Here is a 17,050-nt window from a genome sequence, read left to right on the forward strand (position 1 = left end):
CAGCAGTGTTGTTTCCATCATCCTATTGTCAGCCTGGCAGGTTTTTACCATCTATGGTTTTTAATCTGAAATGGGAGCAAATTCAGCTACGAGAGGCCTTGGGTTGATTTACACTTAATATTTAAAGTGATATAGAACTAAGTGTGATACTGAGTGTCATCTACAGTGTAGGCCTAGTAAAAGAAACAAAATAATCAAATAGATCATTTTTGATAATGTATCATCATTCACACATAAAAAAATTATTGTATTTTTTATTTTATTTTTTTTCACTCTTGGGGGCCCCCTAGTGGTCACGGGGCCCTAAATCGCAGCTTAATTCGCTTATGCCTTGGGCCGGCTCTGGGTAGGGTTAGGTTCAGGTCTTAATAATTAACATCCCTGGATAAAGAACGTGTGTTTAACGCTGGTCCGTGTACACCTGAGGCATGTTATGGGGTTGAGGGGAGGGAACGTGAGTCCAGAGGCGTTATTGAGAAGTATTACAACGGCCCGCTGTCTCTAACTGTCCTCGCTGGCTTCACCAACAACAGAAGATGTGGCTGATCCAGGAGATGGAGCGGGTGGAGGATCCATGCTGAATAGTCTCAAATCGTGTTTCACAAATACGAGCAGCTGCTCCTGCTGCTGTGTTCATTGACCACAAATAGTATCTTCCTTTGGTTCTTCCGTTTGTTAGTCACAAGAGTTTCTTCTCTTGCAAGGTCGCGGTCGGTCATTTATGGCACTTTTCCACTAGTACCTACTCGGCTCTACTCATCTCAGCTCGGCTCGACTCAACTCGGCCTGGTTTATTTTCCATAACAATTCAGCACCTGGAGCAGAAGTAGGCGGGTTGGAGTGAAGCTGCTGTGACGTATTTGATTGTGAGATCTAAACGAATACGACAACAACACTAAAGATGTAGAACCTGGAGGAGATGATAGATGTGCTGCTGGGTCTGTGGCTTGTGTTTGATATCAAGTTAAAAAATGAAAGTGAGAGAAGCTTCAAGCGGTGACAAATTTTTGTTTGTCTCTGCGCTGCTGAAAAGTCAGCTGGAGCCGTGAGCAGCTATGAAGAGACAGAGCTCCTGGTGGATCTGGTCGTTCCTTATCGCCCGTCTAGATCCCTTTTTAATTCTCTCCTCAGCCACCAGGTTTATGAACATCTGCACCTCAGAGTTGGATCACCAAACAGACTTTTAATCGACATTTTATTGCCTGGCGAATAAAATGAACAAGAATCCACCGTCAGTCGCTCTTTTCGTTGATTTCCGCCTCCTGACTTCCTGAGTCCTGACTCCAACCCCACCCACTACAGGCGACCAATCGGTGGCCTGTAGTGTGATGATGTCAGATACAGCCGACTCAGCCGCTTAGAACCTCGGCAGAATAGTTACAGAAAAGTATCTACTCTGCACGTTAGACCCCTAGTGGAAAAGCGCCAAACCGAGTGGAGACAGGCTGAGCCGAGCTGAGTAGGTACTAGTGGAAAAGTGCCAGTAGTAGCCAGTAGCAGATGACGCCTCTGTAATAAGCTGGTCTATTACATCCACGGCTCTGAGGACGAGGAGCTTGTGGACATCCTTGTCTTGTCATCAACAAATTCCTCCCGTGACCCGCTCCCCCGCATTACTTCTTTTTACATTAGTCTTGACCTGTGATTAAGTGTGTCCTCAGAGGCGAGTTATGGGCGAGGCCAGCTCAACACACCGTCCCACATCAGATCATCTAGAAAGGACAGGCAACACCCTAGATTCAGGTGTTAAACGCCGATGTAAAAGGGACTTTGGAGACAAGTGTCTAATGTGACTGGTTGGCCTAGTCCGTTACAAACTTACTACTTACTTTGTCAAGAATGTGAGAACTTTTACTTCCTGTCTCTCCTCATGCCGGGTGTGTGGGAGACAGGTGAGTATGTCAGCCGGTTAACAGGTTTTGTGTGTCTGTAGATTTACGTGAGGACGGGTATCTACCACGGCGGTGAGCCTCTCTGTGACAATGTGAACACGCAGAGAGTCCCGTGTTCCAACCCCAGGTAACGTCTACACAACATGCACAACACACACCTGTCTGTAAACCTGTCTGAGTCCCCTGTATACATGTCCACAGGTGGAACGAGTGGCTCACCTATGACATCCACCTGGCTGACCTGCCACGCTCCGCCAGAGTCTGCCTGTCGATCTGCTCGGTGAAGGGAAGGAAAGGAGCCAAAGAGGTAGGAAAGGAAGGAGAGGAGGACACGCAAAGGTAGCAGTAAGTTTACCTGTCCAACCCTCCCCTTCACCTGTCCGTCCTCCTAGGAGCACTGTCCTCTGGCATGGGGGAACGTCAATCTCTTTGACTACAAGGACATCCTGGTCTCTGGTAAAGTGGCCCTGGGACTCTGGCCAGTTCCTCACGGCCTTGAGGATTTGCTTAATCCCATCGGAGTCGCAGGTTCAAATTCCAACAAGGTACCACCTGTTTGTGGCTATTATTGGTATATTGGTGATATTATTGATCACCAAGCTGGTTGATGACTGATCGATGGTGCTGTGGTCTGCAGGAGACTCCCTGTGTGGAGCTGGAGTTCTCCTGGTTCAACCAGACAGTCGTGTTTCCTGATGAGCAGCAGATCGAGGAACATGCCAACTGGAACATCAGCAGAGAGCTGGGCTACAACTACTGCCATGGAATGGTAAAACATTCAGGTCACGTGACAGCAGAGCCAGCACACAAACAGCCACCAGTGGAAATCAGCAGACTAGATGATAAATAAACTCCTCAAGGCCCACAACATCATTACATCCTCATCCACCCCGGAGAAATGCAACAGCCTCATTTAATTTTTCAACTCCAAAATAGAAAACATCCACAACCAGCTTGCAACATCCTCTGCCTTCACCCGGTCCCCAAACCCACACCTCCTTCATCCTCAGACCACCGGCTCTCTAGCTTCTCACCAATAACCACAGCTGACGTATCCAAAATATTCTCCACCATGAAATCATCCACGTCCCCCCTGGACCCCATGCTCTCTGAACTCGTCAAAACCTGTTTCACCTCTCCCCCCCCACTCATCACTGACACCATCAACTCCTCCCTTACCTCTGGCACTGTCCCCCCACCTGTTAAGCTTGCTGCCATCACCCCTCTGCATGAAAAACCATGGTCTTGACTATGACGACCTCAACAATTTCAGACCCATCTCCATCCACACATTCATCTCAAAACTACTGGAAAGAGCCATCGTCATTGCTTGTAGCAAGGCTTGTTGCCAATGGGGCCGACCAACAAGACAGAGGACACAGGGTTTAGTGCAGGAACTCCTTTATTCAATCACACCGCCACACGTGCACCAGCAGAACCTTCTCCCAGCAGAGACCCCTTGCTGCTTTGCAGCCACTTCTTATGTAGCCAGGCAGGGTGGAGAGGTTGATTGGGCACACCTGTGCCTAATCAATTGAGTGGCTGCTCCTCCACCCTGCCACAAACCCATAGGAAACATTCCAATGCATCTTTCAAACCCACCACATCACTGAAGTAGCTCTAACCAAATTCACAAACGACCTCCTACTCCTCTGATTCCGACCCCCTCACCATTCTTCTCATCCTGGACCTCAGCGCTGCCTTTGACACCGTCAGCCACTCCATCCTCCTCATCCGCCTTAAATCCATAAGCCTCACCGGCTCCACCCTCTCCTGGTTCAACTCATACCTGTCTGAAAGATCTCACTACATCGCAATAGAAAATCACAAATCCCACATCACCCACAGGGGTGGTGTGCGTCCCCCAGGGCTCAGTGCTTGGCCCCATCCTCTTCATCATCTTCATCCTCTACATGCTCCCACTTGGTCACATCATCCGCCGCCGTGGACTTCACTTTCACTGCCGACGACACTCAACTCTACATCACCACCAAAACCATCAATCCACCCTCATCAGTTGCCTCACCGACATAACATCCTGGATGAACCACAACTTCCTCAAACTAATCAGCAATAAAACTGAAATTATAATCTTTGGCCCAAAATTTACCTTCCCCACCTCCCAGTACTTCTCACTCTGCATCGATGGTCACCCTGTCACTCCCTCCCCCCTGTAAGAAACTTTTACATGGACCCCGCACTCTTTTTCAGGTCACACATAAACCACATCACCAAAACATCCTTCATCACCTCCAGACCCAACTACTGCAATAGCATCCTGTATGGTCTCCCCTCCACTGTTCTTCAACAACTGCAATATATTTAAAACTCCACTGGCCGACTGCTCACCCCACCCCCCTCAGAAGACACATCACGCCCATCCTCCGTCAACTTCACTAGCTTCCCGTAAAACAACGCATACTTTCCAAGCTCCTCCTCACCACCTACAGATCCCTAAACAACGTTGCCCCTTCATACCTGACCAATCTCCTCCATCGCCCCATTCACCCCCACCGAACACGCTCCACTGATGCCAACACCCTCACCCCCATCACCAGGACCAAATACCTTTGTCCCAACCCTCTGGAACTCGTCCCCCTGAACATCCGCAACTCTGATTCACTGCCGTCTTTCAAAAGTCATTTCAACACCCTCTTCAACATCACTTACAACACCGGATGAATTATTTTCCACCCTTTGAGTATCTGTATGTGTTTATATCCATGTATGTACTGTATTTATTGTCCATTTGTATCCTTTTTGCTTTGTGGTTTTGCAAAGCATCTTTGGGTGCCTACAAAAGTGCTATATAAAACGTATGTTTTATTATTATTATAATTATTATTATTATTACTAGTATGAATCTATGTATCTCTATACACACCGATATACATAGATATATACACACCTCATGACCATGAAGTCTGCACCAATCACCACTCATGTAACTCACATCCCACATGTGGAGCAGAACCACTTACAACATTGAACATTGAGCTTTAGGCCCAGTCCCAATACACCCCTAGCCCTACTTTTCAGCCCTACCCCTAAATTTTGCGCATTCCCGTGAGGGTAGTGGTGCCCCAATTCCTCTTTGCATCTAGGGGTAGTGGCCTAAACGAGGGGTAGGGAATATGAATCTGGCCCTTCAGAGCGAGGGATTTCAGATGCTGACTTCACGACCGAGGGCCAGAAAAATTTCCCAGAATGCTTTATGTCATCATTTGCAGACTCAAACAAAAAAACATGGCGGACATTTCTAATTTTTAGTAAATAAAATCAATATTTTGAGTTAGTTTCTGCATAAAAATGCGTTTTGATTACATTTCTAGCGAGAAATATATATTTTACTTTCATAATATTCACTCAGTGAATGTACATAATCACTCGCTTGCCCGTTGCGAAGATCTCGCCAGAATAAAGGCTGATTTATGGTTCCACGTTACACCAACGCAGAGCGTAGGTTACGCGGCGACGCGCGCCGTACGATTTTACGCAGAACCATAAATCAGCTCCCGACGCGGCGGCTCTTCTCATCCCGAAAACATCGGATCAAATTTCTTAACAGGCGTTATTTGGATAAACTGAGCCCAGGTTGGGGATGTTAACGGTCGCTTTTACGCCTGAAAAAATATTAAAACTTAATAAAGTGCCATATTAACAGCGCTACAGCGGAAATTAAAACAGCTTTTAGCTCTCGGCTTCCTGATATGGTGTGACGTATGTGCAAACGTAACTACGCAGTCGCTTACGTACCCGAACGTAAACCACGCAGTGACGTGGCAAGTGGTGTCCCAATCCCTAGGGAAGATTACAAGGGCCCTACGCCTTTGGCTTCATTTTTAAGGGCTAGTGGTAGTGAGTGAGGGCTAGTGGTAGAAAGTAGGGGGTGTATTGGGATTGGCCCTTAGACTCATCATTCTGACACTCTTTTCACCTCCAGAAAATCTCTAACAAGTTCCTCCTTCAAGATACCTCCTACTCCATTTTCTTTCTCTCATCATCATCATTCTTGTTGTGACAGGAGATAAAGTTTCAAAAACCATGAAAAACCTCTATATTGTTGAAATGTGTGGATGAATATATCTGTGTCTCTCCGCTCTCTGTTCTTCTTCCTCTCTTTCCATCTCTCTTTTCCTGCTTTACTTGGCTGGTCTTCAGCAGCAGGTTCCCCCTTATGATCCAGGTCCTGATCCAGGTTTCTTCCCTCCTAAAGGGGAGTATTTACCTGCTGTTGTTTGTGTAATACTTGATCAGGGGTCATGTTCTGGTCTCTGCAAACCACCTACAGACAACGTCTGTTGTAGTAGACGCTAAATAAAGTTGAACTATTCATGCACATAGGGACAAAAGAGTGAGTTCTAGATTGGTCCAAACTCAAGACTGCAGACCACTGGAACATTTGAAAATTAAAATTTTGCTGCTTACATCGGCTCCGACAGCCTGAAAGGGTGCAGATGAGACAACCTGACCAGATCCAGGTGAAAACCACCTGCAAAGACCCCAGAACAGAAATGGTTCAAAATACTGATGAGGTTCCAAATACTGAGTCAAAGGACTGTCTTATGCAGGACACAGTTCAGGTTCTGAGACAACACTGGGAAGAGAAGATGTCAACCATTAATGCAGAGTGGTAATGTCTTCTCTCTCTTGCCCCTGTGTCACTGTACTCCCCCCTCTCCTCTCACCTGGCCTCTCACCTGTCCTCCCCTGTCTCCCTCCCAGAGCAGTCGTCTGGCCTGTGACAGCAGTGTTTCACCTGCTGACGCTGAGCAACTTCGTTCACTTTGTTCTAAAGATCCTCTATATGAGATGTCGGAGCAGGAGAAGGACTTCCTCTGGAGACACAGGTGAGGGCGGAGCCCAATGTAGAGCAACAGAAGAGCGTGGACTGTATTGTGGAGTTGCCGGGCATTGAACGACATAATGTGACAACCCAGGGGAAAGTAGGAGTCAATGCTGTGATGCAGGGAGGGTGGTGGTGTGGACGAACTCTTGACCAAACTAGAAAAGATGGAAAAAAGATAGACTTGACTCTGACAAGAACTGAATCCGATCTACTTTCACGGTATGCAAGAGGTCACATCTTTACAGCAAGACGGATGACAGGAAAGTGGCCAACGCAACAACATGGTGTCAATAATGGAGATAAGAGCAGGTTCTGGAAAAGTACCAAGATAAGAGCATCTGGCTGACGTGGCCTTGTAGATGTGAAAGCATCTCATCTCAGACTGGAAACCCCCCCCCCCCCCTGATTCTCCTCAGGCCTATGTCAGGTCACGAAGAACCATACGTGACTTGTAAAGACCATTAAATCACATACCGTACTTTCGGGACTTTAAGTCGGTATTTTTCTCAAACACTTTGAGCCCTGCAGCTTTAAAAATGATGGGGCTAATTTATGGATTTTTACAGGCTAATGAGCTTCATGCTCATACATTTACCCTCGTCACATCAGACCAATTAAAAAACAGGTCACAGTTGACCAATGAAACTTTTCAAATTATATCAAACGCACCCGCGGACACCTGCCGCTTATAGACAAGTGCGACTTATATATGTACAAAATGTGTTGTTTTTTTTTTGTAAATTTAGTGGGTGTGGCTTATATCCAGGTGCGCTCAATAGACTGGAAAGTACAGCAATATCTAATATTTTAATTCTTCCATCACAGGTGGAACTTAAAGCTGAAATGCTGGGGAGGGTGGGCCCTAATGTGGTGGCTGTGGATCGGCAGGTATCTGCTATCCCATCAATTACTGGAGTGTCCTTGGGGAGGACACTGAACTCCACACTGCCCTCCCGATGTGCTCAATGGTATACGAGTGTAAAAAGACCAAAGCGATAGAGGGATTAAGGTCTGGGCAATATCATAAAGTGGTTTGGAAAACAAGGAATACAAGTTTAAAAGGAGTAATATGTTCATATTAAAGAACAGGTGAGGGCAGTTGAATGTAGTGACACAGGTGAGGGCAAACTCTTGAGTTGAGACAGAGGTAAGACAAACAGACATTTAGAGACAGACTTCTGCACCTCTGTTAGTGCTTTCATCAATATCTTCCTCTGTTCTTCCCTCCGTCTGTGATGTTTTTTCCTGCTCCACCTTTGTGTAACAAGATGTTGGCTTCCACCTCCTTACCTTACTCTTACCTGTCTACTTTTGAGTCTCTCACCTGTCTCTCACCTGCCCCAACTTACCTGCCTCTCCTTACCCTTCTCTCAACTGTCTCCCCTTACCCATCTCTCCTTACCTGTGTCTCTTTACCTGTCTCTCCTTACCGGTCTCTCACCTGTCTCTCCTTACCGGTCTATCACCCGTCTCTTCTTACCGGTCTCTCACCTGTCTCTCCTTACCGGTCTATCACCCGTCTCTTCTTACCGGTCTCTCACCTGTCTCTCCTTACCGGTCTCTCACCTGTCTCTCCTTACCGGTCTCTCACCTGTCTCTCCTTACTGGTCTCTCACCCGTCTCTTCTTACCGGTCTCTCACCTGTCTCTCCTTACCGGTCTCTCACCCGTCTGTCCTTACCGGTCTCTCACCTGTCTCTCCTTACCGGTCTCTCACCTGTCTCTCCTTACCGGTCTCTCACCTGTCTCTCCTTACTGGTCTCTCACCCGTCTCTTCTTACCGGTCTCTCACCTGTCTCTCCTTACCGGTCTCTCACCCGTCTGTCCTTACCGGTCTCTCACCTGTCTCTCCTTACCGGTCTCTCACCTGTCCCTGCTTACCCATCTCTCACCTGTGTCTCTTTATCCGTCTCTCCTTACCGGTCTCTCACCTGTCTCTCCTTACCCGTCTCTCACCCGTCTCTCCTTACCGGTCTCCCACCTGTCTCTCCTTACCGGTCTCTCACCTGTCTCTCCTTACCGGTCTCTCACCTGTCTCTCCTTACCCGTCTCTCACCCGTCTCTCCTTACCGGTCTCCCACCTGTCTCTCCTTACCGGTCTCTCACCCGTCTCTTCTTACCTGTCTCTCACCTGTCTCTCCTTACCGGTCTCCCACCTGTCTCTCCTTACCGGTCTCTCACCTGTCCCTGCTTACCCATCTCTCACCTGTGTCTCTTTATCCGTCTCTCCTTACCGGTCTCTCACCCGTCTCTTCTTACCGGTCTCTCACCTGTCTCTCCTTACCGGTCTCTCCTCACCTGTCTCTCCTTACCGGTCTCTCCTCACCTGTCTCTCCTTACCGGTCTCTCCTCACCTGTCTCTCCATACCTGTCTCTCACCTGTCTCTCCTTACCGGTCTCTGACCTGTCCCTTCTTACCTGTCTCTCACCTGTCCTTCCATACCTGTCTCTCACCTGTGGCTCCTTACTTGTCTCTGCAGACATTACTGTGTAAACATTCCAGAGTCTCTTCCGAAGCTGCTTCTTTCAGTCAAGTGGAACTCCAGAGATGAAGTGTCGCAGGTACTTCTCATCATGACATCGCAATGGTATCTTGCAGTTCCAGTTTACCTGGTCACTCACCTGTCCCACCCTTCTCCCCTTTAGATGTACTGTCTGTTGAAGGAGTGGCCTCTGATGGAGCCGGAGTCAGCTTTGGAGCTGCTGGACTGTAACTTTCCAGATCCGATGATCCGTGAGTTTGCTCTGCGCTGCTTGGTGCAGGGTCTGACCGATGACAAGCTTTCCCAGTACCTGCTGCAGCTTGTCCAGGTGTGTGTCTGGCTGCAGGTGTTATTCTGGCGTGTTGTATTTGGTCACAGGTATAACAACCTCATTCATGTTTCTGCAGGTGCTCAAATATGAGATGTACATGGACAATCCTCTGGCTCGTTTCCTGATCAAGAAGGCTCTGACCAATCAGAGGATAGGACACTTCTTCTTCTGGCACCTGAAGTCAGTGCAGCTGCTGCTGCAGCACATCTGTTCCAAAAACTCAGAGTCGGTGCTGGTGCTAGGCCGGTGCTAGAGCCGGTTCCAAACAAGGTTCTACAAAGAACTGGTTTGCTCTTCCACTGGCCGGAGAAATCCGGAGAGTCAGGACCCTACGTCATTTTACGTTAGCAATGCGGAAGACGTAAATCTGTAAAAATAGCGTGAAACCTAAATATCTCAAAGGAACAGCTGAAATGAAACGTCTCTAATTTGACAAAACTCCTGAATATCATAAAAACCCTTTTACACTTTCGTGAGGTGGTTTTACAGACGTGTTGATGATCCAGTTCATTATAAAAGTGTCATGGAAACAGCTTTTCACATTTCCACGTCTCAGGCTTCAGTGGATGTGACGTCGTTGGTTGATCTGAAGTCGCCAACATCTGGTTCCAGCTGTTTGTGTCCTCCTCATTAATACCATGTAGTTGTACTACAACACTACTCAATCAGTACTACTGCAGTACATCAGGTCTTTACCTCTGAATAATCATGAATGATCATCGCTGCTTCATTATCTGTTAACTACTTTCTCAACAGCGGTAGCAGCAATAACAATAATCGATCAAAGACTAAAGATGTTTCGGTCTTCTTCAACGTCGAGATCTTCTTTATCGTTGTTTTGAAGAGACGTCTCGCAGGACGAGATACTGAGAGTTACACTCATAAAAAGAAAAAAAGTTTAGTGGAAGCACCGACCACCCCCAACATTAATGTCAACTTTATTTTTGTGAAAAAGTGTCATGAAAATGTGATTCTGGTCCTAAAAATCTTGTTTCACTCCAGAATTGACTTGTTTCCTCTATCAACATGACAGTAAGTCTTTTTAGAGTCATTTTTTCTGTAGAGTTACATATTCTAGACTGCGTGATTAAATCATAACGTCCCACTGTGAAACGTGCTTTTAGCTCACAGAGGTTGTTTAAACATGGCGTTGCACAGATGTGGTAGTTACAATCATCACTGCCCTCACCATGACGTAGCGGCTCTGAAATCTGGCTCCACAAGGTTTTAGGGCCACCACAGTACCAGTTTTCTTGGCACAGAGTTGGTGCTTTCCTCCCAGCCAGTGGCCAAAGAGCAAAGAACCGGTGCTGGGTCTGGCGCTAGCACCAAACTAGCACCGGAACCACTTTGGTGAAAAAGTGCTATTTGAGGTTGGATTTAACAATGATTATTTCCACAGGTCAGAAATGCACAACAAGACAGTTTCCAGGCGCTTTGGTCTACTGCTGGAGGCGTTCTGCAGAGCCTGCGGGATGTACCTGAAACACCTGAACAGACAGGTGACACTAAAAACCCTAAACCCCATCAAGTCTTCAAATCATCTTACTATGGATTACTGAAGCTGCTGCCACCCAGTGGACCATTGTGGTACTGCAGCATATAACGTGCGTGCGTGCGTGTGTTTGTGTGTGTAGGTGGAGGCGATGGATAAACTGGTGAATCTCACCGATACTCTGAAGCAGGAGAAGAAGGACGAGACTCAGAAAGTATGAAAATAGAAACTTCTTTTTCAGCTTCTGCTCTGATTGGCTGGTGGTGATGCGTTTCTGTGTTTTCATTGGCTGACAGACTCAGATGAAGTTCCTGGTGGAGCACATGTCTCGTCCAGATTACATGGAGGCTTTGCAGGGATTTGTGTCTCCTCTGAACCCAGTTCACCAGTTGGGAACCCTCAGGTAACTGACCAACTAACCGACTAACCGACTGGCTGGATTTAAGGTTCTGCGTTAAACCAAGGCAGAGCCTACACCGTTGCTGTGAAGCCGTTGCCGTGACGTCGGCGTGAACCCTTCGGACATCTCCGTCACTCCATTTCGCCGCGCTGCAATATCCCCCCAGAGCGCTAATTGATACTTTGTTTAGCTTCCGGTTTTTCTGGTCACAATGAATCAAAGGGATAAGGACAACTATTGTGCAAAAACACAAAACAACCCAAAAAAATAAAAAAATAAATCACACACACACGAAGAAAAGAGCGCTGAAAGTTCACTACCGCTTCACGAACTGGAACCGGAAATGCGTTGCTACCAAGCAAACCAATCACAGCCCTCTACAGTTACATTTTTTGGGAGGTGCATGTCAGGCTACGGCGTAGGCTACGGAGAGCCCTGCGTAGCCGCCTACCCTACGGCGTAGGTTTAACGCAGAACCATAATTCAGCCTTAACTGTGATGCGGAGCTAAGCAGCGTTTGTGTTTGTAGACTGGAGGAATGCCGGATCATGTCCTCAGCGAAGCGCCCCCTGTGGCTGAACTGGGAAAACCCCGACATCATGTCTGAGCTGATTTTCACCAACAATGAAATCATCTTCAAAAATGGAGACGGTATGAAAACAGTATTTTTTTTTTCAACTCCTCTTTTAAGACGTCGCATGTTAACTATATTATAGTATATATTAACACTGCAGAAAGCCTGCTTTAATCTTAAAACATTATAACATTATTCTGTTTCTCTTAAAATCTTATTTAGTAAACATTTCAAGTGTGTATTTGTACCTTTGCATGTAAACAATGTCAGCTGATTTTTTATTTGCATTTTAACGTACTGTTTTAATGGTTTATCAGAATCACATTACTTTTCATTGGCCTTTTTCGTTGTTATCAATCTAAAGTTCAAAAGCATTTCAAATTAAGAGATTCTGTACTATTTTTTTTTAATATTAAAAGAAAACGTTAGTGTACTTTATCGTGTACCTATTGTAGTAAACTATATATAATGCTTACTCAATAAAATGCAAAAAAAAAGAAAATGGAGACGGTAGCGCACACGGAGCCAACAGCACTGGTTTCAGTGGCCCCAACAGTAGGAGGTCAAGATTAATGTAGCTTTTACTTGCAGATCTGCGACAAGACATGCTGACTCTGCAGATCATCCGGATCATGGAGAACATCTGGCAGAACCAGGGCCTGGACCTGCGGTGAGGTGCCGTGACAGGATCTGTGACTGCGTTTACATGCACTCAATAACCCTTTTCTAACCGGAATATTAGCAATAACCCTGTTTTGCACGGCCATGTAAACACCAATAACCCCTTTGAATAACCGGAATTTGCTCATATTCCGGTTTTTAAAAACCCAAATATGACCCCTGGGTTACTCCTTTTCTAACCCGAATATTTGGTCATGTAAACGCCTAACGGAATATCCCCATCAAACGGAACAGGAATTTGTTTTCTGTGCATAAATGTAATGAAAAATATTAACATTTTGTCATTTGTAGACGGTAGAAAGTACTGGGATAGCCAGATTAACAAAAAGGTGAGCGAAAAGTTGCACGAAGCAGCATTTGTACCAACGCCAGACCAGATCAAGCTCCGCTGGAAGACGCTGAAAAAGGCGAACTACAGGACCAAGAAACAAAACGACTTCTACTGGGCTGTTCATTATCCGCCGTGCTGCTGTTATTGTTGTTGTTTTGAATTTGGATACAGGAAGAAGAAGCGGAAATGACGGGAATTACGTCATGACGTTCTCCATGCGTCGCTGGTTTGATCCAGATATCCCAAATGATGAATTACCATGTATACAGGGATAACCCTGTTTGCTCACGCATGTAACCAGATTATTCCCAATGTTTCAGTAACCGGAATATTTACCGTAACCCGGATTTGACTGCATGTAAACGTAGTCGGTGACGGTGGCATCAGAACGAGTGGCTCACCTGTGATACGTGTTTCAGCATGCTGCCGTACGGCTGCCTGTCCATCGGGGACTGCGTGGGTCTGATCGAGGTGGTGAAGAACAGCTTCACCATCATGCAGATTCAGTGCAAAGGAGGCCTGAAGGGAGCACTGCAGTTCAACTCCAACACCCTGCACCACTGGATCAGAGACAAGAACCGCGGAGAAGCGTCAGTGCCACGCCGTCTGTTATCACAGCTGGACGTCTGTCCGTCTCGCCTGTCTAAATGTCAGCTGTGTGTTCCTCAGGTACGACCGGGCCATCGAATTGTTCACCAGGTCATGTGCAGGTTACTGTGTTGCCACATTCATCCTAGGAATTGGGGACCGGCACAACTCTAACATCATGGTGAAGGAGAATGGACAGGTGAGCTGCTGAACCCTCCCCTCTTGTGACCAGTCTGGCCCTTCCCTTTACTGACACCTCCACCTTCTCTTCCTTCTGAAGCTGTTCCATATCGACTTTGGGCACTTCCTGGATCACAAGAAGAAGAAGTTTGGCTACAAGAGGGAGCGGGTGCCCTTTGTGCTGACCCAAGACTTCCTCATCGTCATCAGTAAAGGGATCCAGGAGTCTACCAAGACTAAAGAGTTTGAGAGGTCTCACTTTGATTTGATTGATTTATTTTATTTTTGTACATGTAAAAAACAACACAAGAGAAGTTTAAGAAAACAAAAACAACAAAACAAAGAATTTCATCCTTTAACACTTCATATCTTAATTTACATGTGCAAAAAAGGAGTAGGAAGAAGTGTAAACTTATTTAATCCTACCCCCATTCACTAATCATTTAACCCGTATTTATACGGGTTAAATTATAATACTCACACTGCTAAATAACAGTATTATTATTATTATTATTATTATTATTATTATTATTATTATTATTATTATTATTATTATTATTATTATTATTATATACTGTAATTATACTCACACACATACACATAGTTGAATATTTCTATATATTTGTACACACATGCCCATATAAATATTTATATAATATATTTTATATTTATTTATATTTTATATGCTCTATATCTATGTATATATCTGCTTATACACACACACACACACACACATACATATATATACCCATACATACGCATACACTCATAAATACCTACATATATATACCCTGGACTGTCTCAGAAAATTAGAATATTGTGATAAAATTCTTTATTTTCTGTAATGCAATTAAAAAAACTAAAATGTCATACATTCTGGATTCATTACAAATCAACTGAAATATTGCAAGCCTTTTATTATTTTAATATTGCTGATTATGGCTTACAGTTTAAGATTAAGATTCCCAGAATATTCAAATTTTTTGAGATAGGATATTTGAGTTTTCTTAAGCTATATATACACGTGCATACTTAGCTGCCCATTTCTGTACATAAATATAAACAAATCTACCCAATCACCCAATAGTGTTATATCAGGCTCCTAAAAGCCGCTAAACCCCTTCCTCTTTGTACCTCGTGAAAATCATGTTTTTATATTTGTTTTTAAACTGGTTAATGTCTGGACATTGTTTTAATTCTGAATCCATTCGGTTCCATAGTTTAACTCCACTGACTGACTTGGTTCAGCTGTTGCTACCTGGTGGTCTAGAACCCGTCTGACTCCTCCTACCTGTCTTTGCTGCAGGTTCCAGGAGATGTGCTACAAAGCCTACCTGGCCATCCGTCAGCACGCCAGCCTCTTCATCAACCTGTTCTCTCTTCTGCTGGGCTGTGGCATGCCTGAGCTGCAGAGCTTCGACGACATCGCCTACCTGAGGAAGACCCTTGCCCTGGGTACGGGGAGGGAGAGGGACAACATCGGCCACTGTTACATGATGTTTTTTAATTCGGAAATAATTATTCAGAATGAAATAATTCTGAATTAAACTATTTTCCTTCGAGTTTACATGGAAATAGTAATTCCGAATTATGGTTTTACATGGAACACACGTTTGATCAGCTTTAACCAGTTCTGCTTAAGGTCTGGGGGTTGAGAAAGTTCTGATTGGATAGGGGGGTGGACGTCTTTACGTATTTACGTCTAAGAGGCTGGGCCCATTTTGTAGAAACCTAGCTAAGAGGAGCTTGGTCGGGTCCACATTGTCTGCATTGGCTGCCCATTGTGCCTGATGTTCTTGGCTTTGGACCGAATTCCTAGGTGCAGTCTTGCAGAAGATGTTCAGGGGTGCAGTCAGGACTTCATTTGTGTTGTTTGATGAAGATATGGTGACATTGTCATCCAGCCGGACTATGTATCCGCTGGCATAAGAACAGCTAGGTGTTGTCCGAGAAGAGCTGGAGAGGGGGATGTCTGAACCTGTATGAGAATTGAATGGATAGGTGGACAAAGAGAAGTCAGCGCAAGGATTTAGCTGCTGATCATGTTTTTATTTAAAAGGCTAAAGTAATAAATATGGAAGAGTATTAGGGCCATGCAGGAGGAAAAATATTTGAGAGGGGTAGATTTTTTTTATTGTGCACTTCGAGAAAAAATCGAAATGTCGAGATTAATGTTGAAATACAATTTCAAGAATAAAATCGAAATTTCGCGAATAAAGTCGAAATTTTGAGAATAAAGTTGAAATACAATTTCGTGAAAAAAGTGGAAATGTCTCCTCTGGCCCATCAAATACAGTAAGCAGAGCGACTGACAGCTATGCAGCAGCAGCCGTAACTAACTAACTAACTTACATCCTTGGAGTGGAACGTTAAGGGTATAGGCCTACGAGGCATTTTGTAAAGACAGTCACATGCGCTGTTTGTTATAGTCTCAGAAGGTTGACTTTATTCACGAAATTTTGACTTTTTTCTCAACATTTCGACTTTTTTCTCGATATTTCAACTTTTTTTCTCGACATTTCAACTTTTTTCTCTACATTTCAACTTTTTTCTCGACATTTCGACTTTTTTCTCAACATTTCGACTTTTTCTCGAAATTGTAATTCAACATTAATCTCGACATTTCGACTTTTTTCTCGATATTTCAACTTTTTTCTCAACATTTCAACTTTTTTCTCGACATTTCGACTTTTTTCTCAATATTTCGACTTTTTTCTCTAAATTTTACTTCAACATTAATCTCAAAATTTCGACTTTTTTCTCGATATTTCAACTTTTTTCTCGACATTTCAACTTTTTTCTCGACATTTCGACTTTTTTCTCAACATTTCGACTTTTTTCTCTAAATTGTAATTCAACATAATTCTCGACATTTCGACTTTTTTCTCAACATTTCGACTTTTTTCATCGAAGTGCATAATGAAAAAAAACCTTCCTCTAAAATATTATTTTTATTTTTCTCCTGCCTGGCCCCAATACTCTTCCGTAAATAAAAGACCAACCGCAGAAGCCGGTGGATGAAACACAAACACGTTGATCTGTCTTTCAGAGAAGAGCCAGCAGGAGGCGCTGGAGTACTTCACCAAACAGATGAACGACGCTCATCACGGGGGCTGGAGCACCAAGATGGACTGGATCTTCCACACCATCAGACACATGCCCAACGAGCACTGAACACACACACACACACACACGCAGGCGCGCGTGTGTGTTTCTGCACTAATCGGAGGATGATGAAGACCACAGT

The 17,050-nt window shown here is 44.9% G+C and overlaps 1 protein-coding gene across 1 annotated transcript in view; it reads left to right on the forward strand.

Moving 5' to 3' along the window:
- Positions 1-17,050, forward strand: part of zgc:158659 (uncharacterized protein LOC791141 homolog) — a 29,642-nt gene that overhangs the window by 11,399 nt on the left and 1,193 nt on the right. The window contains exons 11-28 of the mRNA XM_061709781.1: positions 1,934-2,019; positions 2,094-2,199; positions 2,285-2,437; positions 2,530-2,661; positions 6,618-6,742; positions 9,221-9,302; positions 9,387-9,551; positions 9,631-9,734; positions 10,957-11,056; positions 11,192-11,263; positions 11,346-11,452; positions 11,979-12,100; positions 12,615-12,693; positions 13,455-13,625; positions 13,705-13,822; positions 13,904-14,055; positions 15,110-15,258; positions 16,853-17,050. The exon at positions 16,853-17,050 is cut by the window's right edge and continues 1,193 nt beyond it. Coding sequence (XP_061565765.1) covers positions 1,934-2,019; positions 2,094-2,199; positions 2,285-2,437; positions 2,530-2,661; positions 6,618-6,742; positions 9,221-9,302; positions 9,387-9,551; positions 9,631-9,734; positions 10,957-11,056; positions 11,192-11,263; positions 11,346-11,452; positions 11,979-12,100; positions 12,615-12,693; positions 13,455-13,625; positions 13,705-13,822; positions 13,904-14,055; positions 15,110-15,258; positions 16,853-16,977 — 2,148 coding nt within the window. The 3' untranslated portion in view covers positions 16,978-17,050. The remainder of the gene's footprint in view (positions 1-1,933; positions 2,020-2,093; positions 2,200-2,284; positions 2,438-2,529; positions 2,662-6,617; positions 6,743-9,220; positions 9,303-9,386; positions 9,552-9,630; positions 9,735-10,956; positions 11,057-11,191; positions 11,264-11,345; positions 11,453-11,978; positions 12,101-12,614; positions 12,694-13,454; positions 13,626-13,704; positions 13,823-13,903; positions 14,056-15,109; positions 15,259-16,852) is intronic.

Source organism: Cololabis saira, chromosome 20, assembly GCF_033807715.1.
Source record: "Cololabis saira isolate AMF1-May2022 chromosome 20, fColSai1.1, whole genome shotgun sequence".
Taxonomy (NCBI): Eukaryota; Metazoa; Chordata; class Actinopteri; order Beloniformes; family Belonidae; genus Cololabis; species Cololabis saira.